The 23,810-nt window shown below is 43.1% G+C and overlaps 1 protein-coding gene across 1 annotated transcript in view; it reads right to left on the bottom strand.

Moving 5' to 3' along the window:
* The window catches only part of pawr (PRKC, apoptosis, WT1, regulator), an 83,523-nt gene extending 60,443 nt beyond the window's left edge, over positions 1 to 23,080 (bottom strand). The window contains exons 1-2 of the mRNA XM_041977347.1: positions 22,985 to 23,080; positions 22,161 to 22,756 (exon numbers count right to left, since the gene is read on the bottom strand). Coding sequence (XP_041833281.1) covers positions 22,161 to 22,637 — 477 coding nt within the window. The 5' untranslated portion in view covers positions 22,638 to 22,756; positions 22,985 to 23,080. The remainder of the gene's footprint in view (positions 1 to 22,160; positions 22,757 to 22,984) is intronic.
* Positions 23,081 to 23,810: the final 730 nt, after the last annotated feature.

The raw sequence follows: 23,810 nt of genomic DNA, 5'->3' as shown, positions 1-23,810 counted from the left end.
CCACTGAGCCAATAATTTGAGTCAGGTGTGTTGAAGCAGGTAAACATTGAAAGGCAGCAGGACAGTGGGCCTTGAGGACCGGCGTTGGGGATCCTTGACCTAAAGCACAGGTGTCAAACTCCGGTCCTCGAGGGCCGGTATCCTGCAGGTTTTCATTGTTTCCCTGATCCAACACACCTGACTAAAATTAATGGGTTATTGTGAAGAAGTTGACAAGAAGCTGCAGGATACCGGCGCACGAGGACCGGAGTTTGACACCTCTGACCTAAAGGATAAGCTATCCATCACAATTTACCTCAGTGTTACACACTACTGCTCCTCAGAAACTTGATAATACAAACGATGCACTCAGAGGCACCGATGATCGAATGTCTTAAGAGTCAAACTTGACTGAACCAGCTCTGCAACATAGTTTGACCTCAGTGCAGTTTGATGCTGCAGCTTAGCATGAGTCTCTTTGCTATGAGAACCACAGAGCTCCAGAACAGATGGTTTTTGGTTATTTAACTGTGGAGTTTAATGTCCCATAAACATTTCTAAGTGAGCAGAGAGGACTTGCATTGTTTACAAGCTGCAAAGAGACTGTTATATCCTAATAAATAAGCTAAATTATTCCACATCTAAGGATGTTTAGACCTGTGCTGAATACTGTGCATTGTTCTCTGTTGCGCTGTTTGTCCTGCAGTGCTGAGTGTGTCACAACATTCCCGTCATGCCGAGTTCGAGGAAAAGACGTTTGAAAAAAGCCGGTGGATTGTTGGATTTTCCTGGAAAACGAAACATTTCCCTTTCCACCACCATGTCACTGTGTGTTGGAGGAATAAAACAAAAATGTTGGAAACCTTGATGGCGCTCTGTTTCTAGCTGGAGACAAAGACAGGGTGGCTGGCGAGGGCAGGGCGGCTTAGTTGCATGATTAGTGCATTCCTTCTCAATCCACCCCAGCCGGTGCAGCAGTGCACACACAGAGTGGATGAGCTCGCGGAAACAAGGAAATTTCTCTTTTTCATTACCTTCTAGCTCTCACTGCATTCCTGTATTTACATAGAAATCAGCGTGTATGCTGCCTGCCCTCCTCTCTCTGCACTGCTGCATGTCTCCAGTGATTTGCCACTTTTCACTCTTTGCCTCACAAAGTTATAAGAATGTCAGATTAGAAAAAAATGCCTGCAGCTACTGGAGTTTTGGACCTTTCTTTAACCTGTATAAAGAGAGAGAAATGATAACTGTAGCTGAGGAATATTAATATGAAAAAAATGCTTTTGGGAGTCATAAATCAGGAAAAAGATAGAATCTCTGTTCTATCTGAGGCTCTGTGGTATCAGGTAGACCTGCATGCTCAGTCTGACCCTCAGAGAGGATCACCCCAGAAATCTGCAATAAACCATCTTTCCAGAAGCAGCCTGAAGGTCTGAAGTGAGAAACACCGTTTCTCCCCCTGAGCAAAGCTCTGTTACGCATGACAACGCTAGCTCTCCTTCAGTGGCGCGTCCAGGACGTTTTAATGGGGTGGCCTAGTTATGACAGAAGTAAGTGTGGGGCAGCCAATCAGCACATACCTTTATTTGCAATGGATCATAGCAAACTTTGGTTAGAATCAGTGTTTTGTTGTTGCCTGGACATCCTTTAATTACAGCTTTGAGTAATTTCCCATGTCAAAAGCAAATCTGTTTAAAGATTTTAAAGATTATAAAAGATACAAGAACTTTAAAAAAGGAGATAATTGATATTATAAACACAAAATATATATTTTTAATCTTCCAGAGTTTTAAATGTGACTTATACAGCAAACATGCAGAAAGAGCAGCGATGGAGCACAAAGCAGCTGTTGGTGTAGTTACTGGACTTACTGGCTGAATCACGGCTGTTTGTACGGCCTCAAACACCACCAGCCCCGCGTTCCCCCGTACACGGTACCACATTTATAACGCTGGCTCCACTGAACACACACCTGTAACGCTTGTTGTCACCTTCTGTCATTAATTCTGAAATCCTCTGGTTTTGAGGGGTTTTTACTTAATAAAAGGAGCTGAAATGAGTGTTTTACCGTCTGATGACTAAAGTCTGGATATTTTTCTTATTTCAGGAAATCTTCCCAAGTGTAATAATTTTACTACAGCCGCAGATTATTTCACTTGATTGAAATCTTACTATTAGTAGAAAAGCTAATATTTGCAGTGAACTGAAGCAAGCTAAGGTTACATTTCCTCTTGAACAGGTTTCTGTTTTGTCCTTTTATCTTGAAATCTGAACAGCCAACGTTATTTATCTTATTTACACACACAGGTGAGCTACACTCCCACCGGCAGACAGAAACATCTGCATTTTTAAATGCTCGCCGGGTGGAAACATTCGCTGGAGGAGTTCTCCTATCGGAGGAATGATGCGCATGTGTGCACATCTCACATTCAGCTTCCATCTCTTAACACCAGTAACCAGCATGACGCGAGTACCCATGTCTCCAAGCTTCGTTCCTGTCTGCTGAAAATAGGAGATTTTCCTGCACAGCGGGGGTGATGTTTGCAATAAAGACATTCTATATATCGCATGTAGAACAACTTGGAATACAGAGTGTATTCCACATATCGCCCCCTCCTGTAATAAATAACATTATAGTAAGAAAAGCAAGAGGGTCAAAGTTTCCTTTGGTTTCCATGTAAACAAGCTACCGATCAGGACTGTGTTCAGCTTGTAGAAGAAGGTAGAGCAGGACAGCGTGGCAGAAACCGTTTCGGGAGTGAACATGAATGTGTATTCAGACATGTCCTGAAGCAAAATCCAGCCTCCCTGAAGCTCGGCGCCAATGACAAAACCAATCTGAAGCCAGTTTATTGCCATTTGACAGAATTCAGTTTTAGTTGCGAGACAAAACTTTCCCTCTGCTGAAAATAAAGGTCTGTTCCATCCCAGATCCTCACACATACTAACTAACCCTAACCCTAAACCCACCTACAGCAGACGGGAGCTTCTTCATTTTTTTATCTGCTCTTTAAAGTGTCATCTGAGGAGGGAAGGGACGTGGCAGAGCTTTGCACTCAGATGAGGAAACCGGCCACAAAACACCAGCAGATTAATGGAAAGCACCTCAGTCTAGACAGCAGCACACCGCAGGTCCAGGCATTAAGGCCTGTCAGTGTTCGACTCCTCCGGAAATAATAATCCACATTTAAAAGGGTCGGCCAGACACTTCCTGACCACTCCTACCTACCTACCTGTGTCAGCAGAGCAACAGTATAATATAAAATTATACACCAGGTCCTCCCTCCTGCATGCCAGGACGTGCCGAGCCGCTGCTTGTTTGGGAGGGTGGATGGTTAACCCCAGCTTAGCAGGAAGGGGGTAAACTAAGACTAGAGACTCCTCATTGCACCATTCAAGGATAACCCTGCAGCTCACATGGGACCGTGAGGCCTAAATAATCACAGATCCCAGAGGAACTCCACTTCCAGGCTCTGACATCAGAAGCACGATTCTCTCATGTTCACTTCCTGTTTAAAGGATGTTTCCTGCCCACTCAGAACCAATAAAAACTAATTATACTATTAGACTTTAACCTCATGCTCATCCAACTAAAGATTTATTGTTGTTTATATGCAAAACAAGAAGAAAAAATGTGTAAATCTCAATTAAAAGCAAAGAGGGAAAGATAGTTTTCCAAAAGCACGGAGGTCAAACAATCCATCAAAGCCCTCTCACTGAAAACTTCAGCTTGAATAATTAAAAACATGCATGTTTGTAGGAAGGGTTATCTTTTGGAGAGCACCTTGCCCGTCTTGCATCGTAATGCAATCCTCACATATACAGTCGGAAACCGTTGAAGCATGTTTTGCATTCCAGCAGAAGAGAAGCAGGACCATTGTGTTCAGAGCCCATTGTGTTTGCTCACTGGCAGACTCCAAACCAGACCATGAGTCATGCTCAGCACAGAACTCCACACCAGCAGCTGAAAGCTCGCTGGGAAAAGCTTATTGCCTCTTCATCATGCAGCCTTTCAATCAGCCCAGCATTCAAGGCTCGATTACAACTGCAGAGCATGACGGACGAACGCACGACGCCGGAGATGAAAATCTGGGTCACAGTATCAAAACTAGTAGCGTCTTAATGCTGCTGCTGCCAAGGTGAAAACAACAAGAGCACTGCAGAGAAGAAATTCAATTTCACACGAGCTGCATCAGAAGGCTGCTCTCTTCCAGAGATGGAAACGAGTTACGAGCCGTTTCTAGCCGTTCGCATCCATGATGAAGATCTAGAGCTCAGCAACAACTACAAGCTGTTTCACAGAGAAGGGCGTAGCTTGAAAAAGAGCCACTTTAGAAGGAAAAGCGGCAGCTAGAAACATTCCTGTGACACTTTAAAGCAAATCATGCAGAAGAAGGAAAATAAAGTCCAGACTAGGGCTGGCGATACGAGCACAAATCACATCTTCGTTTTCTTTGGCTTGGCGACGATTATACGATAGATGATGTGACGTCGCCGTCGGAGAAACATGGCGACGGTTTCCATCGACACTTTCAGGTTTCTCACTAGTGGAAAAAACATAAAACACGCTGAAAACATGTTTTATGGCTGTTTACACAGGTGACTTCCACCTGTTTAAGTCTCAGATGTCAGTATTGACCTGGTGTTCCTACACCTGTCATAACATGTAAACTACTGATCATTAAATGTTCATGCAGCCATTTCACAACCAGATGGATAAAACCTGCGAGTCGGCTGCAGCTGCACCATCACACTGACTATTTATAACTTAAAACCTGCTTGCTAGCGTGTGACGCGTGAAAAAGGCAAACCTGAGCTGCAGCGTCCTGGATGAAAAGCTGCATGCTGCAGGACGGCTTCAGAAACGCACATGACAGACGTCACCTTGAGTCCAGAATGCAGAGTTTTAAGGAGGAAAAGTCACCCTGCAGCCAGTAACCTTCCTACTCATGCAGCCATCTTTACTCCTGCTCCCCTAAAGCCCAACCTGCCCTTTACACCCTACGCAGGCTCAGCCAGCAGCTCATCAGCTGGAGATGTTCCTGCAGAAGTCCACAGTTCTCTGGGACGTGTTCATCACTGCATCCAGACGGAAACAGAGGATGAAGATCTCATGCTTCATTTCCTTTAGAGCTGCTGCTGGAGCCGAGAACACAACTCAAAGAAAAAGATGAAATGCTGGTCAGAAACTACAAGTCGGAGAATAAAGACGACATCCACTGCTGAAGCCATGTGAACCGAACGCCGGCGCTTCAATCCCAGAGTTCTGCGCGTTGACGTCGGTGCACAAATCTACATGTATTTTTCCTGTGAAACAACAGAAAGACAGTGAAGACACCTTTACACTCTCACGTCTTTATTTCTATGTTAATGCTTCTAACAGCTGTATAAAGCAGTGATGTGTGATCATGAAGGAGCCGGTTCTTATTAAGAGTTGAATCCTGGAGAATCTAAAGTGATCTGCTTTAACGCTACAACATCACAACATCCTCGTTGCTAAATTATGTTAATTAAATGAGGAGCTGGATTTGTATGAGCTAACTCTTCTAATCGAACTGAGCCAAAAGAGCTGAATCTTAAAAAGAGCCAAACTTTCCACCACTAGGACGACACATCCTGTTCCACAGCTGAGATCAGGGTTATGTGATCAGGTTTTCTTTATAATTTTTATATTTCTTTAATATTATCTACATAAAACATCACCCTGCCGCTCATCTGCCATTCACTCACCACCCTCTTTATCAGGGCCACCTAGCTGGTACCGGGTTGGACCCCCTTTCCCTCTAAAGCCGCCTTCATTCCTAGTGATGGATGGAAGCAGGTGGTGGAAACCTTCCTCAGAGATTTTCTCCATATTGACATGACAGCATCACACAGTTGCTGCAGGTTCTGTCATTTAAAGCTATTTTTAACAGGCATTAGCATAGGCTACCCTACCATAGCTCCATGTTGTTACAAACCAGGTGTACATGCACCTTGTTAAGTCTAAATGCATCTCCGACAGGGTGAAAATTATAAAGCTGCAACATTCAAGGCTGTCCCAGAAGAAGCTCAGGGGGAAGACGCAGCACACTTTCTGCCCTCTACACAACGCTGAGGCTACAACTGTTTGCACTTGATTGTGACCTTTCAGTCTGACACAAGAATGATAAATCCAGCCCCGTGGTCAGAAAGAGCTGGTGACACCAACCCATTCATCATGCCCAGGACAGCGCCACGTCTGGTACTGCACCAGCGATGGAACGGAGGGAAAAACAGATATTCCTCATGTTTACTTATGAGCTTGAAGAACGTAGATGCAAAGAGGTGGCTGTGGATGTCTGCAGGCTCAAGGACAGATTTACTCCTGAGATGTTTGAGGACAGAAGGATTTTTATTTGATTTGGATAAAGAAGGAAGAAATAGAAGAAAAGGAAAAAAGATAAAATATAAACAAGGAGGTAAAGGTGGGTAAAAGGAATTCTACATAGTGTAGAAAGACAACCAGACGGCTTGTGATGAAAATCCAATCAGTCACGCTGAGCAGAGGAGTTTCATTGGCTATGAATCTTTTAGAAGGCCACAGGCAAAGGTTAATACCCACAGAGGAGAGGAGGCAACAAGACACCGCTGCTCTCTAAATTACACCACTTTGCTTTCTCTGTATATGAAGGCTTGACGGCAATGCCTCCGCATCCCTTTAACTTTCACCGATCACACACAACAGGTGGAAAACCCGCAGATACAGAAGGCCTGACGCAACACGCCCTTCACCTGAGAACAAATACAGAGCTAACACTCCCAGAGGTCACCCAGGGTCCAGAATATTTCACTGCTGATGGTTAAATTAAAGGGGTTAGACCCAGACCCAGAGGAGAAACGTGGAGAACAGTTCAAAGCTGTTCTCTTCAAATCTTCTGCATGTTTTCACTGTTTATGTCAGATCTGCTGGTTTGACCTGAGTTTAAAGAAGGCTACACCCATCTTCAGAGACAATATGGAAACCAAAAACCTGTTGGTCTGCATGCTTCAATGATGGTGCTTATCTAAAAACTGCTTCTGATGGCCTGGTTTTTAAGGTAAGCTCAACACCTCAGATCACAATAAAAACTTTTAGCTCTGATCTCCCAAAGAAAGTTAAAAGACTACAAAGTGACACAAATCTAGTTTATTTCCTGTTGGATGAGGCAGGATCGGTGGCCGAGCAGGTCCAGCATCATGAAGCTGGTTCACTTACTGGAATATATTACCATGGCAACTGATGCTCGGAAGCAGGTTATTTTAAAAATACAGAGATGGACAAGAGAGAAAAATCTGCTTTCTGACCAGTCACCTCAGGACCAAACCGGGAACAACAGTAGTCATGTTTACATACAAGTTTCTTCAATCAGATCCAGTTCCAACCAGACCCGTGTTCTTATTCTGACCATGATGTGTGCTATTCTATAGATGCTCCACTGTGATCATAAAGTAGGGCTGGGCGATATGGCCTAAAAATGAAATTTCCGATTTTTTATAACCAAATCCGATTTCCGATTTTAATCGATTTTTTTTCTTTTCTTTTACAAACATAAACTTATTAAAAACATTTACTTGTTTATATAGATGAATGCCAGCAAAATTAAAGCATATAATGTCGTAGCTTTTCCATCATATAAATGACTTCATATCTTACATTGAAATATGTGACACAATGCATCCGTGATCTCTTTCCATCTGGATCCTTATCATACAGGATCCACTGCAGAAATAATTCCCCTGATGAAGGTCGTCTCTTAACTAGAGTTTGTGGGCTAAAGATGACTTCTGCATCTCGTAGAGAGCAGCATTTCTCACTGCAGTTATACGCACAGCTAAATCCCCAGGCGTGAGTGAAGGGTCACTTTACTGAAAATCTGTCAGACAAACACCGTTCTGGTGTGGAGGGAGGGCGAAGTCTGCTGCTACCTAACTATGGAAAAAAATCCCGATTTTCATAAAAATAAATCTCCAGAAATGCAAAATTCGATTTATCGATTTAATCGATTAATCGCCCAGCCCTATCATAAAGGGATGGACATGGTCAGCAACAACACTCAGGTAGGCTGTGCTGGTTAAACCAGGCCACGTTGGTACTAAGGGGCCCAAAGTGGGCCAAGAAAATCTCCCCCCACCATTACACCAGCAGCAGCCTGAAGCGTTGATCCAAGGCAGGATGGATCCATGTTTTCATGATGTTTCCAGCAGATTCTGAGCCGAGCATCTGAATGTGGAGCTGAAATGGAGACTCATCAGACCAGCAACGTTTCTCCATCTTCTATTGTTAAAATCCGTTTTTCCTCATTCTGAAAATGAAGCCCCCACCATCACCATCAAATGGTGGCAGCTGTGCTGCGTCTGCCGCCATCCCGGCGCCAAAAACCATTAAGTTTTGGCAGCATTAAGTTGCTGCCATGTGATTGGCTGATTAGATATATTTCCCACTCACAGGCCTGAATGGCTCCTTAATTTGTTCATTTGCAGTACGCAAAATTAAAAACAAACGATGTTGCATTTGACATAATAAGACAGAAACTTTCCCACATGCCTTGAGGAAATACCAATCCTCAGCATGCTCATTTAATATCTATTAATAATTCATTAGAGCTACAGACATGTTGGGTACGTGTTTCCTTGCTGCTCTGCCTGCAGCTGCTTTGTTGCTTTCAGACTATGAATAATAAAATTCTCTTTGTATTTAAAGAATTCAGTTTGTTCTTGTTAGAACATTTGCAGAAAGACTGTGACTGCTTATCTGGCTCCAGCACCACCCTTCATTTACGAACACACACATATCCACAATTAGGGCTGCAACGATTAGTCGACGTTGTCGACAATAAAAATAGTCGACAACGAATTTAGACATCGACTATTGTCAGCAAAAACCTACAGAGTGAGACATCGTCTTCTTTCTTTATCTCTGCTGAGAGGTGCACATGTGCAATAAAGTCCACCAGGGGAAAAATGTGGCGGTGGAGAACGTTAAAAGACTTCACATTAAACTCACTAAATAACTTAAATACATGTGAGGTTTGTAAAGCGGACCTTGTGTACCACAAAGTACGTCTGCAATGCTCGAACATTTAAAGAGGAGGCACGTCGGACTTACTTAACAACCTCATGCAAGATTTCAAAGCTGAAAGTGAAATAAGATCCATATATAATAATCATGAGATACATAACCCGATTGGTCGACTAGTCGTTTTAATGGTCGGTGACTAATCGACCATCAGAATAGTCATTAGTTGCAGCTCTATCCACAATACATGAAGACTTTGTTCTTCAAGATGAGCTAACCAGAAGAGTCCCAGGACATCCTCGGCTCCTGCTCCATGTCTGGGTCACCATCAGTCGTTTGTATAACAAGTCGCTCACCTGCCTGCTAATGTGTCACCGCCGATGAGGTCAAACTAAGTCCTGAGGTCATAAGAAGAGCAGTTTTATAGTCCTCTTTGAAGCGTTAAAAGCTGGCTTTGCCACTGCATGGTTGGAGATTTCTTTTAAAAACAGAAGCTGGGAGGTTTTCCCCTAAAAACTCCTCTGGAGAAGAGACTGGACCCAGCTCATTCTGCACTATGAAAATCAGAAGACTTTTATTCAATGATTAAATCAGTTCATGCCTTTGAGTAGAGGACAGGTTCTAAACTTTTCTTTTGTTCTTGTGGTATACAGTTATTTAAACACAAATTTGATTTATGAGAGAATTTTCAACAGGATTTAAAGTGACCAAACGTTTCATTCTGATATTAAATCGTCTTAAAAACAACAACAAACTTTCTAAACCACAGAAAAAAAGCCGAAATCCATCGAAGGTTTTGGCACCGGCAGGATAACCAGCAGCTCGGTACGATAGATGTTTAATGAAGTTAAACTTATTGTAACACTCAAATTAAATGTTATCGTGTGTACGACTCGGGTGGAGTTCCAGCACCACGTGAAGAGTTAAACATAGTTTACTAACTGTTGCATTATGGGATACGAGGTGTTGTTTCTTTATTTCTGTTCCCGTGGTATTTGTGTATCAACAGCAGCCGTTCTGCTGACGGAAGTCAGAGCTAGCTGGATGTTTCTCCTGCGTTTCTAAATGCTCTTCGCAGCTTGAAAAGAAACGTTCATTTTTCTAATGTAGTTTCCAGAAGGAGCCTCCACGTCCAGGCAGGCTGCAGCCTTTCCCACCATTCTGAGAGAAATCCAGAGTTCATGTGGAGGATTTATTTATTCCTTACAAAGCAGACGGGATTTAGCTGGAATGAGACTTTTGTGTTATTTTACTTTCTTTCTATATTAGAAAGATAGAAATAAATAAAACTAACTAACCTAACAGCAGCGTTTATGTGATTTCACACGTTTCTAGTGTTGTGAAATGAATTCATCATAATTGTCATAAATCAAAACATCCTGATTATTTCTGTCCAGAGTGTCTGTGCTCACATCCCTAAAAGACAGTAACCGGCCCGCCGCCTGCCATCGTCCATCCAGCCATCCGGGTCCGTGTCAGCAGCTGGTAGGAGGTGACGGGCCGGGAGGACGGCGGCGCTGCAGGATGGCATCAGCTCAAAGATGATGATGATGAAGATGTTTCCATCAGTTTGGTTGAGTTTACCTGCTCAGTCAAGAAAAGACTGATGAACACGTCATTACGTACTGCACTGGAAATGCTGCTTCACTGACCAGAGGAAATTTCTACCTGAACACAACTACACACACATCCATGGTACCTGTTAAAAGGAGCGTCAGGAAGTAAGAAGCTCCAGGGAACGATGGCCCTCTCTCCACTGAAGCAGGTTTCAGGCTTCTTTGTTGTGGAAAAGGGCTTAAAGATGAAGGGTTTGTGCTTTTGGCAGGTTTAAACCTGCATATTTATTCAGTTTCAAAGGTTCAGCTGCATTCCTGGGCTGTTTGACTAAGCTGTTTTTAACACTGCCTGCTTGAACCGACTTACTTTGGACTTTGTTCATTTACTTTTTGTAAAGAGGACGTCTGTCTGATTTTTAGACAGTAAACTCTTAGTTTTTACTCAAGGAGAACATGTGCAAGGAGGAACAGAAGCTCGATATCAAAACTCTAGATTTTTAAATGTTTTGTACTCCGTGGTAAAAAGAAAACACCGGCGAGAAAGAAAAGCATCAGCCTTCATTCCTCCATCTGAGACTTTAGCTTTCTCCGTCGTTGTTCATCCGTCGTCCAGCGTGCACGAGGCTACAGCCACTTTCTGTGGTAACAGCTGTGTTAATCAGTTCTAGTGGCTCCGTGGTGACACAGGGAGCCAGAGGAAAACCTGCAGACAGAATCAGCCTGTTGATGTTCAGTCACTCGTTCACTCACTCGTTCACTCACTCGTGCTGACATCGATGAGGCTCGCCGTCCCTCATGCAGTAAAACAGCAGATCGAGCAAAGCTGTGACTTGGATGCATCAAAATGTGCAACCTCAGGCTTGAATAGCAAACAGAAAAGCTCCAATATGAAAGACAATAATACATTTTTAGAATAAAATAAGGCATTCTGTGTCAGATGCTGAGGATAATCTTTGTGATTTTGGCATCTTGCAGCTAGTTTAGGTTGGATAAGAGCTTATAAATGGTTGTGAAGGTGAACGTCTTCTGGAGATAGAGGGGTGCAGCACTGCTCTGCAAACAAGGCCCTGCAGAATGAATCTGAAGGAGCTGTGATGCAAAGATTAAATGCATATTGACCTACTAACTAAATGTAGAACTAGCACAACAGGTTGGCTGGACTGAATTTCCGTCTTTATTGGACAAAGGTGGAGTCTGCAGGTACAGGTTTCCATCACACAGCTCTTTGGCTACCAGCTGCTTACTGACAGGAGAATATCTCAACACAAACAACCGACCACTTTTAATTCAATGATGTACTGATTTAACCTTCCGAGTTAAAATGATGTTTTTAAAGCACTGTAACTGAGCAGACAAGGTCACCTGGAGAGATGCTGTAAACTTCACTCACAGCTCAAAGCATCTCCTACTGCTTGTTTGACAATGACATCGAACCCCAATGCCCATAAAGTTGGAACAAATAAAACCAAAATACAATAATTAATTATTCTCAAAACTCATCTTTTATCCCCAGTAGAAGATCAGCAACACACCAGAGGACGAAAGAGACGTTTCACCATGTGATGAAAATATGGGCTGATAGCGAATCTGATGGAAAAAGCTGGAACAGGAGCAACAAAAGGCTGGAAAAGTAGCTGGTACAAACCAGAAACACCTGGAGGACCATTTGACAACTAACCAGGTTACCTGGCAACAGGTAACATGACTGGGTATAAAAGGAGCATTTCAGAGAGGCAGAGTCTCTCAGATGGAAAGATGGACAGAGCTTCACCAACCTGAGACAAACTGGATCTAAAACTGGAACAATTTCAGAAAAATGTTCCTCAGACTCTGAAGATCCACCATCTACAGTGTAGAATATCATCAGAAGATTCAGAGAATCAGGAGGAATCTCTGTATGCCTGGGAGAAGGCTGGATGCTGGTGATCTTCTGCATTGAAAGCAGACATGATTCTCTACTGGAAACCACTACATGGACTCAGGAAGACTTCCAGAAACCACAGTCTGTGGACACAGTTCACCCTGAAACCCACTAATGCAGGTTAAAGCTCCATCATGCAGAGAAGAAGCCAGATGTGAACAGGATCCAGAACCAGCTTCTTCCATCTTCTCTGGACCAAAGCTCATTCAAAATGGTCTGAAGCAAAGTGGAAACCTGGATGAAGATGTGAACTAGTTTGTGGAAACATGGACGGCGTGTCCTGCAGACTAAAGAGGAGAGGGAGCATCCAGCTTGTTATCAGTGGACAGGTGAAAAGCTGCATCTCTGATGGGATGGGGCTGCATTAGTGCCTATGGCGTGGGCAGCTTCCACATCTGTGAAGCTCCATCAATGCTGAAAAGTACATGGAGGTTTTAGAGCAACATCTGCTCCCATCCAGACAACGTCTCTTTCAGGGAAGGCCTTGCAGATTTCAGCAAGACGATGCTGAACCACATCCTGCATCCATCACAGCAGCATGGCTTCACAGGAGAAGAGTCCGGCTGCTGAACTGGCCTGCCTGCAGTCCAGACCTTTCACCAGTACACAACATCTGGAGCATCATGGAAGCAGAAATCCAGCAACCAAGGTCCAGGACTGTAGAGCAGCTAGAATCCTGCATCAGACCAGAATGGGACAACATTCCTCTCCTAAAACTCCAGCAACTGGTCTCCTCACTTCCCAGACGTTTCCAGACATGTTAGAAGGAGAGATGCTTCACCATGCCGAACACCACCCTGGAACTACTTTTTACACCATGCCGAACACCACCCTGGAACTACTTTTTACACCATGCCGAACACCACCCTGGAACTACTTTTTACACCGTGCCGAACATCAACCTGGAACTACTTTTTACACCATGCCGAACATCACCCTGGAACTACTTTTTACACCATGCCGAACATCACCCTGGAACTACTTTTTACACCGTGCCGAACATCACCCTGGAACTACTTTTTACACCGTGCCGAACATCAACCTGGAACTACTTTTTACACCATGCCGAACATCACCCTGGAACTACTTTTTACACCATGCCGAACATCACCCTGGAACTACTTTTTACACCGTGCCGAACATCACCCTGGAACTACTTTTTACACCGTGCCAAACGTCAACCTGGAACTACTTTTTACACCATGCCGAACGTCAACCTGGAACTACTTTTTACACCATGCCGAACATCACCCTGGAACTACTTTTTACACCATGCTGAACATCACCCTGGAACTACTTTTTACACCATGCCGAACGTCACCCTGGAACTACTTTTTACACCGTGCCGAACGTCACCCTGGAACTACTTTTTATACCGTGCCGAACATCACCCTGGAACTACTTTTTATACCGTGCCGAACGTCAACCTGGAACTACTTTTTACACCGTGCCGAACATCACCCTGGAACTACTTTTTATACCGTGCCGAACGTCACCCTGGAACTACTTTTTATACCGTGCCGAACGTCAACCTGGAACTACTTTTTACACCGTGCCGAACGTCACCCTGGAACTACTTTTTATACCGTGCCGAACGTCACCCTGGAACTACTTTTTATACCGTGCCGAACGTCAACCTGGAACTACTTTTTACACCGTGCCGAACGTCACCCTGGAACTACTTTTTACACCGTGCCGAACGTCACGTTTCCGGACAGCTGGATATGAATCACATGCTGCATTCAACATTTTATTATGTTCATATTTGCATCTTAGGTTTACTTTTTCCAAAGCATACTGAAGTTGTTTCTGGTTTTTATTTAAATAAATATTAAATTTTTAATCCAGATTTCATGATTTTTGTGTATTTTGGGTCCCAATATGTTAAAAAGAAGGATAAAGTGAACAAATAATTATCAGATCGTTTATTGAGGTGGTGCTGAAAACACATCAAACATTTTCTTCTGGTACATAAAGGCAAGTTCAAAGGTATTCAAACCTACAAAAACAGACTCACACCCCTGCGGTTTAAACCAAAAACTAAAAGAGGAAACAAAGTTTTCGTCTTTCCGAACCTGATTTCCTCTGGCAGTAGAGAAGAGGGAAAATCAGGCATACGAGATGCTAACCAGAAGAGCAGGGGGGTAAAAGGAGACCGGGGTCTCTAAGTAATTCTACTTTAATGAGTACAAACAAAGAAGCCTCCAAATGCTGAATCATGCAGTGTGGCCTGATTAGGGCTGACTCACAAATTCCTCACAGCTGCCAGCAAACACAGGAATGTCCAACAAATAGGTTGCATGTTGCAGAAAATCCCTCCGTCAGCCCACTCCTCTAATCCAGTATGTTTGGTTTCTAAAGACCGCCTGCAGGGCGAGTACCTGAAGACCCAGCAGCAACGATCCCGACGACTACACAACAGGACCAGGGTTATTTCCTAAAAGAGGAAGCATGACACCAATTATCGTTCATGGCTGCACGCTTCCAAAAATGTCCCACGCTTTCCATACGCTGCTTCCAGTCATGTTCCCACGGAAACGAGGACGGGTGAAAATGAGTGGGTGAGGATGGGTGGCATGGCGAGGCCGAGGCTCGTCACTCTGACATGGCTTCGTGTTTGCAGAGAAAACACTGGATTAAACAGAATGTGATCATTTTCAGATCCATTTAGAGCAGGTTTTTTTTACTGTTACTATTTCTGGATAAAACTACTCCAACAACAATTCATGGGACCAGCTGTTGGTGTCCTGATGAGCAGAAGTTGAAGCTCAGCCAGAGAAACAGTAACTGTGTAAAAACTGTCTTTACAAACAGCTGACCGGCTTCACAAAAACAGCCTCAGCCACAGTTTTGTCACTTTTGTCAGCCTGGAGGCATGACCGCCGAGTCTCACTTATTCACAAGATCTGCACATTCCTGTGCGAGCCATGCAGGGGGCATTTTGTTCTTCAGTAATCATCTACAGTCCTCAGCACACACAGCTAAAGAGCAGCGACCTGCATCAGACAAACTTTGAACTTTGTGCAAACAGCAACGCTTCAACGGCAAATGTCAAACTGAAAGGCCAAGAGGTCTTTTAAACTCAAAAAATCTCTTTTTCAGCCACATCCTGCTTCTTGCATGACTTTAGTGAGTTTCCATCAAACCAAGCAGGTTTTCTTTCAACCAGGAGCCAGCAGCCAGTTTTACTCTGAACTGCCATGAAGAAACAAATAAATCAACTTCCTGCACAATCTCTGCAGTTTTCCACGTAGGGCTGGGTTTCAATTAAATCCGATTCAGTGTAGATTCATCCACAGATATTTATGTAACACCAATTTGTATTGAATATAAAAATCGTTCTCAGACCCACACACACATTAATATAAATCATATATACATTACATATATATGCATATTAGAGTGGAGCTCTTTAATTAAAACGTGCTTCATGATAAATAAAATCCCCTTCGGCTCTATTTTAAGGTATGCGACAGGTTAATGAGTGCTTACCTGGTCAGGGGTCACCATCACGACAAGAAGGCTTTACTGTAAGGGACAGTGTAATAGTCCATGTGATACGGCCCATTACCAGGCTGCTGTGTGTTTTATGAGGCGCTGAAACACCCCAGGTGAATGTATGCAAGCAGGTCAAGAAGGTAAAGGCTTCGTTTCAGGAGCAGCACCCTCTCTCTTCCCTTTTCCATCCACATTCCTTTACAATTCCCCCACATCACAAACACTGGCCCTTTAACACTTCAGTTTCAGTGTTATCAGCCCAAACAAGCAGGTTTTAATTAAAGAGCTCCACTCCTGCTGTTCCTCTGTTTCAAGGAAGAAAACAAAACAGTCTAAATAGCTTCTTGCTTAGCTAAGCTGTGATCATGTGACCTTGTTTGGAGAAGGTGTAAAAAACAAAGCAAAACAAGCTCCGCCCCCAGTCAATTTATCTTCTCGCAGTCGAGATGAAAACAACGCTGAAGAAAACCGAGACTTCTGGACTCATTAAAATAAGCACCTACTTTCAAAGTAGACTAAAAACTTCCACTTCAATTCTAAGAGGCCTGAAAAAGCAGAGAAGTCAATAAAACTAAAGCAAGAGAACATTTCATCTCCACAGAAGCAGACCAGGAATATCTCCACGCAAGCAGAGCAGGAATATCTCCACGCAAGCAGAGCAGGAATATCTCCACGCAAGCAGACCAGGACTATCTCCACACAAGCAGAGCAGGAATATCTCCACACAAGCAGAGCAGGAATATCTCCACGCAAGCAGAGCAGGAATATCTCCACACAAGCAGAGCAGGAATATCTCCACACAAGCAGAGCAGGAATATCTCCACGCAAGCAGAGCAGGAATATCTCCACACAAGCAGAGCAGGAATATCTCCACGCAAGCAGAGCAGGAATATCTCCACGCAAGCAGAGCAGGAATATCTCCACGCAAGCAGAGCAGGAATATCTCCACACAAGCAGACCAGGAATATCTCCACGCAAGCAGAGCAGGAATATCTCCACGCAAGCAGAGCAGGAATATCTCCACGCAAGCAGAGCAGGAATATCTCCACGCAAGCAGAGCAGGAATATCTCCACGCAAGCAGAGCAGGAATATCTCCACGCAAGCAGAGCAGGAATATCTCCACGCAAGCAGAGCAGGAATATCTCCACGCAAGCAGAGCAGGAATATCTCCACGCAAGCAGAGCAGGAATATCTCCACGCAAGCAGAGCAGGAATATCTCCACGCAAGCAGAGCAGGAATATCTCCACGCAAGCAGAGCAGGAATATGTTTCTTTTTTTTCGTGCGTTTAGCCATCTTGGAATAGTTTAGATTTATAATGTATAGTGTCTTGTAAGCCCATCGGGCCGGACACATTCTGTACATGACACTGAAATAAACCAAACCTCTTTCAGACGGACCCACACCTTCCATTATGAACTGAATTCAGCTTTGCAACCAAATCTCTAAACATCTGAGAATTTGTATCTAGCAAACAGGCATTCAGTGACGTATGAGTGCTGCCTGCTGCAGAAAGCATGCAGTGTTTGGGGAGACGTCAGTCTGACCTGCAGGCCGATCAGGAGCAGACGCTGTTCAGCAGCGTTAAGGCTTTAACTTTAGTTATTAGCTTTATACAGTCATAGTCACAGAAAAATGAACTACTTGAACAACTAGAATCGTGGCAACTCCAGGTGTCAAATAAGCTTCAGTGAAACGTTTCAACTCATCCATATTGTTCCTGGAACATTCTTCAAAACAAACAACCTTTGGAATTTAAATAAAGTTTGACAGGAATGAATGCTTTTCTACAAAAGGACTTGAAGTGTATTTCTAAGAAGACACAGCCCAGCTGGTCAGTTTTGTCTGGTCACAGCGTTAAGGCAGCAGCTGAAGAGGTGAAAGACGGGAAATTAGCTGGCTTTAATGGATGACCGAAGTTATGGAGCCTTTTGGTGCCGTCTGCCTCTCCCTTCTTTTTAATTTAATATCTACATAGAACATTTACTGGATGCCAACAAAGGAATTATTCCACTGAAAGATGTAGTATAAAACTGTTTGGGGTGGAGTCGGAGTGTGCAGCATAGCCGTTATCACCCTCTGGTTCCATAAAGGCCAGGGTAAAAAGCACCAGTCTTGTCCTCCTCATCCTCCTGTCACCAGCGTTGCACGTTAAACACATCGACCTTATCGGTGAAGCTGCAGATAAATGCCTGTGAGGTGCTCCCCTGCAGGACCACCTGCCTCTGTGGTGCAGCAACCACATACGTTTGGGCAACGTGGTTCAGCAGCAGCTGCACGAGAAACCTCATAACCAACGTTATCAAGCGAGAGAAGTTAGCATGTCGTAAGAAGTCACGGATCAGCATGGGTAGCAGTGCCCTCCACTCTGAGCTGGTGAGCAGGGTGAGAGAAAGGAGACACCTCCGTGGTTTCCAGCAAAAGCAGGCGCTCTTATCCAGCCATTATGACCACAACAGGAAGAAGATTGGGTTCCCTGGATGCTCTGAAATTCTGCTCAGCAGCTATTATGCAGCACAGAACAAGTGGGAAGATAATCCCAGGAATCTCCATTCACACCTGTGCACTCATATTCACATCACAAAGGGGGCTTGTGTGAGGGACTCTTCATTTGCATAGTTCGCTTCTCCCAACATGCAACAGGAAGAGAACATTTAACAAAAGCAGAATGAATCTGCAGAGCCACCATGCTGGGCTTTTTCATGTTTATGTCTGAATTTCAAGTGGTTTTGGAAAACTTGGGCTGCTTTTCAGTGTTAGTGTCCAGCTAAATATTAGTTTAAAACAGAGTCAACATGTCGCTGGTTACAGATCAGATGTGCCAGGAACAGGACGAAGACTAAACACACAACTTCACACTTCACAGCTTCTTGTTACGCTTGTTCATCAGTCAGCAAAAGCAGCTAAAACTTGGATTACTGAAGTAACCATAACTTTCTGGTTTCAGCTCCCAGGACGGGAGACAACGGACGACGTACAAAACAGTTCAACAAGAAAATATGCCACTTTTTTTCTACATACGCCACAAAGTCTTGTATCAGTAAATTTATCGACAATGACTGACATGTTTTCCCAACCCAAGGAAGCTTTAAAGAGAAGTCCCTGTAGGCCAGTGATAAGAGAAAAAGATCACAGACAGGGTGACTGAACTCATCGCTCTGGACGACCAGCCCATCGCCGTGGATGAGCAGCGTGCAGCGACGGGCCACTCCACCTTCCCAGGACCACAGAGCTGAAAAGTAACTTCTCCACCTGGAAGGTGTTTATCTGGTATATCAGCTTTTCTAGACTATGATCAGAAACATGGCAGCGATTTATGGTACAGACTGTTTCTAATTTGGGCTCCTGATTGGACATTACTGATCAAATATCTGATTGATGGAAAGTTTAACAGGAAGTGTCTTCTCATCATTTCCAGGTCTCTTAGCAACATGTAGTGATGGTGATGTTGTTATGATGGAAGTGTGATAAATAATGTTGCTATCATGGATCATAGAGGAGCTACCGTAGCTGAGGAAGCGTAAGCGGCAGCAACGCCTGTGGCGTTTTAAGGGTTAATAAGAAGAGACAAAGCACGTGTGCCAGAGAATAATTCGGTTACAAACAACATTAATAATCAAGGCACCGCTCAAACATATGATCATAATCAGAAGAGGAAAAAAAAAAGAGACTAACGAAGTTAAAATCCCAGAGACTCCAGTCAGGATCAGACTTCCAGTTCTGTCTCATCAGATGACCTCCAATAATTATAGTCCACCACCTCGCCAGCTGCCGAGCCTCTACCTAATCTATCAGACAGCCCGGAGAGCTGAAACCCAGCATTAAGCCTGGCTTGGGACCAGTTTCCAAACGGCCCTGCTCGACACTGCGGAGCACCTAATAACAGGATGTGGAGCACCGACCGCCAAGCTGGTCAAACTCCGAGCTGTGCTGCCTCCAGGCACCAGGTCCTGGCTCTGGACCGCATCTACAGGCAACCCCCCATCACCCCAGTAAAACCAGCACGTACCAGGATGATCTGAGCACGTCTCAGTGTGTGTGTGTGTGTGTGTGTGTGTGTGTGTGTGTGACTACATGATGACAGCAGCGTTCTTCGCCGGGTTGGCTTCGTGTCAGAGTTCCTGCATGTGGCTGAACCACAGGAACGAGGAAGCAGTTTGACATGATTTCAATTAAAAACAATTACCATGCAAAACATTTAAAAAAACATAAACAAAACCAAATAAAAACATAAAAAACAAATAAAACCATAAAAAACAAATAAAAACATAAACAAAACCAAATAAAAACATAAAAAACAAATAAAAACATAAAAAACAAATAAAAACATAAACAAAACCAAATAAAAACATAAAAAACAAATAAAAACATAAACAAAACCAAATAAAAACAACAAATAAAAATGTAAACAAAACCAAATAAAAACATAAAAAACAAATAAAAACATAAAAAACAAATAAAAACATAAACAAAACCAAATAAAAACATAAAAAACAAATAAAAACATAAACAAAACCAAATAAAAACATAAAAAACAAATAAAAATGTAAACAAAACCAAATAAAAACATAAAAAACAAATAAAAACATAAAAAACAAATAAAAACATAAACAAAACCAAATAAAAACATAAAAAACAAATAAAAATGTAAACAAAACCAAATAAAAACATAAAAAACAAATAAAAACAAAACCAAATAAAAACATAAAAAACAAATAAAAACATAAAAAACAAATAAAAACATAAACAAAACCAAATAAAAACATAAAAAACAAATAAAAACAAAACCAAATAAAAACATAAAAAACAAATAAAAATGTAAACAAAACCAAATAAAAACATAAAAAACAAATAAAAACAAAACCAAATAAAAACATAAAAAACAAATAAAAATGTAAACAAAACCAAAAACATAAACAAAACCAAATAAAAACATAAAAAAACTAAATAAAACAAAACTCAATAAAAACGTAGAATTCCGATTTAAAAATTTACTTTAAACATTCTAGTTTTTCAGCGCGGTGATGAATCAGTGTGTAAATGTGTGTGTGAATGGGTGTGTGAATGGGTAAATGAATGTGTGTGTGAATGGGTGAATGAGTGTGTGTGTGAATGTGTGTGTGTGTGAATGTGTGTGTGTGTGAATGTGTGAAAGTGTGTGTGAATGGGTGAATGAATGTGTGTGTGAATGTGTGTGTGTGTGAATGTGTGAAAGTGTGTGTGAATGGGTGAATGAATGTGTGTGTGAATGTGTGTGTGTGTGAATGTGTGAAAGTGTGTGTGAATGGGTGAATGAATGTGTGTGTGAATGTGTGTGTGAATGTGTGAAAGTGTGTGTGAATGTGTGTGTGAATGGGTGAATGAATGTGTGTGTGAAAGTGTGTGTGAATGTGTGAATGTGTGTGTGAATGGGTGAATGAATGTGTGTGTGAATGTGTGAAAGTGTGTGTGAATGGGTGAATGAATGTGTGTGTGAATGTGTGTGTGTGTGAATGTGTGAAAGTGTGTGTGAATGGGTGAATGAATGTGTGTGTGAATGTGTGTGTGAATGTGTGAATGTGTGTGTGAATGGGTGAATGAATATGTGTGTGAATGTGTGTGTGTGTGTGTGTGAATGATGGATAATAATTAAATTATTTCCAGTGACGTCATCGTTTCTAGCTTTATCGGTCTTGATTTGACGGTTTTGTTAAAATATTTAGAAACAGATGAAAATGTTTCGCTGTGATTAAAAAGCTGAAGTTTTATAATTTACATTTTTTCTCCTTCTGGTGGAAAAAAGTGTGATTTGACTAAAATGGTCAAACAAATAAAAACTGTATAGTTCTGTCATGTTGTGCTACAGAGACGAAGCTTCAGGATGAGGCAGTAAAACCAGAAAAAAGGAACATTTCCTTGAGCTGGACCTGACATGGACGGAGTTTAGTTAAACATGGTCCTGGGGTCACAGAGGGGACGGGTTCGGGAGGCAGAGACTCCTTCCACCACAGTTCTGTCTTTTAATCATTATTAACTTCATTTAAATGGAAACGCTTCACTCAACATGTCCTAGTTAACAAGACTTTAAAGTTTCACCTCCTTTGCAGCAGAACGGATCATTTATCATTTTAAACCCTGAAAAACTGAAAAAAAAAAAGCTTGCCCTGAAACCCGGAGCTGTTTCTCTGGATAAAACACCTCCAACACTCACCTCATTGGACGGTATGTTGACCACACCTGTTGACCTCCTCTTCTCCCTGAGCTTTCTCTTCTCTATCTGCCCCTTCCCCTTCCTGGCACTGGGACCGGCGCTCTTCTTCTCCTTCCCTTTGCCGGGTGACGGACTCTCCTTGTCGCTGTCATTGCCAGCCATCGGACTGGAGTCCGGGGACGAGCTCGGAGTCTTCTCTGACTGAGGCGGGGCCTTCTTCAGGTTGCTCACCGGGGTGGCGGCGGCTGCTGCGGGGTGGTGCGCCTCCTCCTCGGGTCTCTTTAGAGCGCTACCGGAGGAGGACCGAGCCACCGAGTAGGAGGAGGGGTGGCAGTTCCCCGGGGCGCTGGAACTCAGGGGCGTACCAGTCGCCGCAGCAATGTCCCCCAACATCTTGGCTCTCATTTTCTCCCGCTTGGCCTTCCATTCCTCCAGAAAGTCTTTGGTGGCGTTTGACTTAAATCCGCCTGCAGCCATGAGCCTGTCCTCGTGCGCCAAGTTGGTGAAAGTTAACTTGAAGTTGAAGTTAAAACAAAACTTTCAGGACTCGACAGTCGTCCTAATGGCCCCGCATTCCTCAGGTGATTAACCGGGAGCTGTTGACAGGCAGCAGAAAGGCTGATTAATCACAAATCAAACTTTTCAGCCTCGCGGTTCAAGCAAAGGGCGTTTTTTCTTCTTCTTGTCTCGTGTAAACACTAAACTTTCTTTTTAAGTTCAAGTTTGCTGCTAGTTTTAATCTGTCTCTTTCTCAACTCTACGAAGAAAACTAAGAAACTTCTAAAGTCTGACCAGAAGAAGCCGTGAACTCAGGTGAGACTCACCTGTGAGGAGCTGTTTTAGCCGCTAAGCTGCACCTCTCGGTCCGACCAGGTGTCCCGGAGCTCCGCTCAGATGAATGGCGCTGGTCTGGAGCGACGGCGGAGCAGCTGCGCTCGCTCTTCCCCCTGCGAGCCGGGCGAATCCGAAAACACACGAGCACTTCCGACTGAAGCCGAAGCGAGGACGAAGCTCTCCCTGGACGTTTGAGAAAAATGCCACATTTGGGGGGATATCTAAGGACTATATATATATTAATAGTCCTTAGATATCCCCCATGGGAACTGGAAGCAGATTGTTTAGGGTTATTTATGAAGATGTTTACTGTGTTAGACATTATTGCTTAAAAAAATCTTATTTTCATTATATTTTTGGAACTTGGTGTTTTCTTCGTACCTATACTCTATTCACTTACTTTATCTGTACAGCACTGCAGAGATGAAATAAACAGCATGAACATCCACTGAAGCCATTTAAGATATTGTTAGAACAACAGAAGTAAAATTATTAGCACAAATAGCTAATAAAGGACAAAAAACAAATAGACAGGTAATGCACATAAGACTGAAAACTATTTTCATGGAAGCAAAGACGGTGCTTCACAGGAGACAACCTGCAAACCACCATGTGTTGCATTCAAGTCCTGGAAATGCGCCTGCATTGTGAGAGAAAGAATCCTGGTGGAGTGATGGATGACAGCCGTCTTTTGTAGGATGACACAGATCTTATCCATCAAAGCAAAATCAGAATCTGAATTTTACTGGGAGTCGATGAAGAGAAGCTGAACAGTGGTAATGTGATTTCTCCACCAGTCAGAAGCCTGGTTTGGAT

The sequence above is a fragment of the Melanotaenia boesemani genome, chromosome 23 (genome assembly GCF_017639745.1).
Source record: "Melanotaenia boesemani isolate fMelBoe1 chromosome 23, fMelBoe1.pri, whole genome shotgun sequence".
NCBI lineage: Eukaryota > Metazoa > Chordata > Actinopteri > Atheriniformes > Melanotaeniidae > Melanotaenia > Melanotaenia boesemani.
Note: the sequence above shows the minus strand (reverse complement) of the source record. Positions and strands in the feature narration are given on the sequence as shown.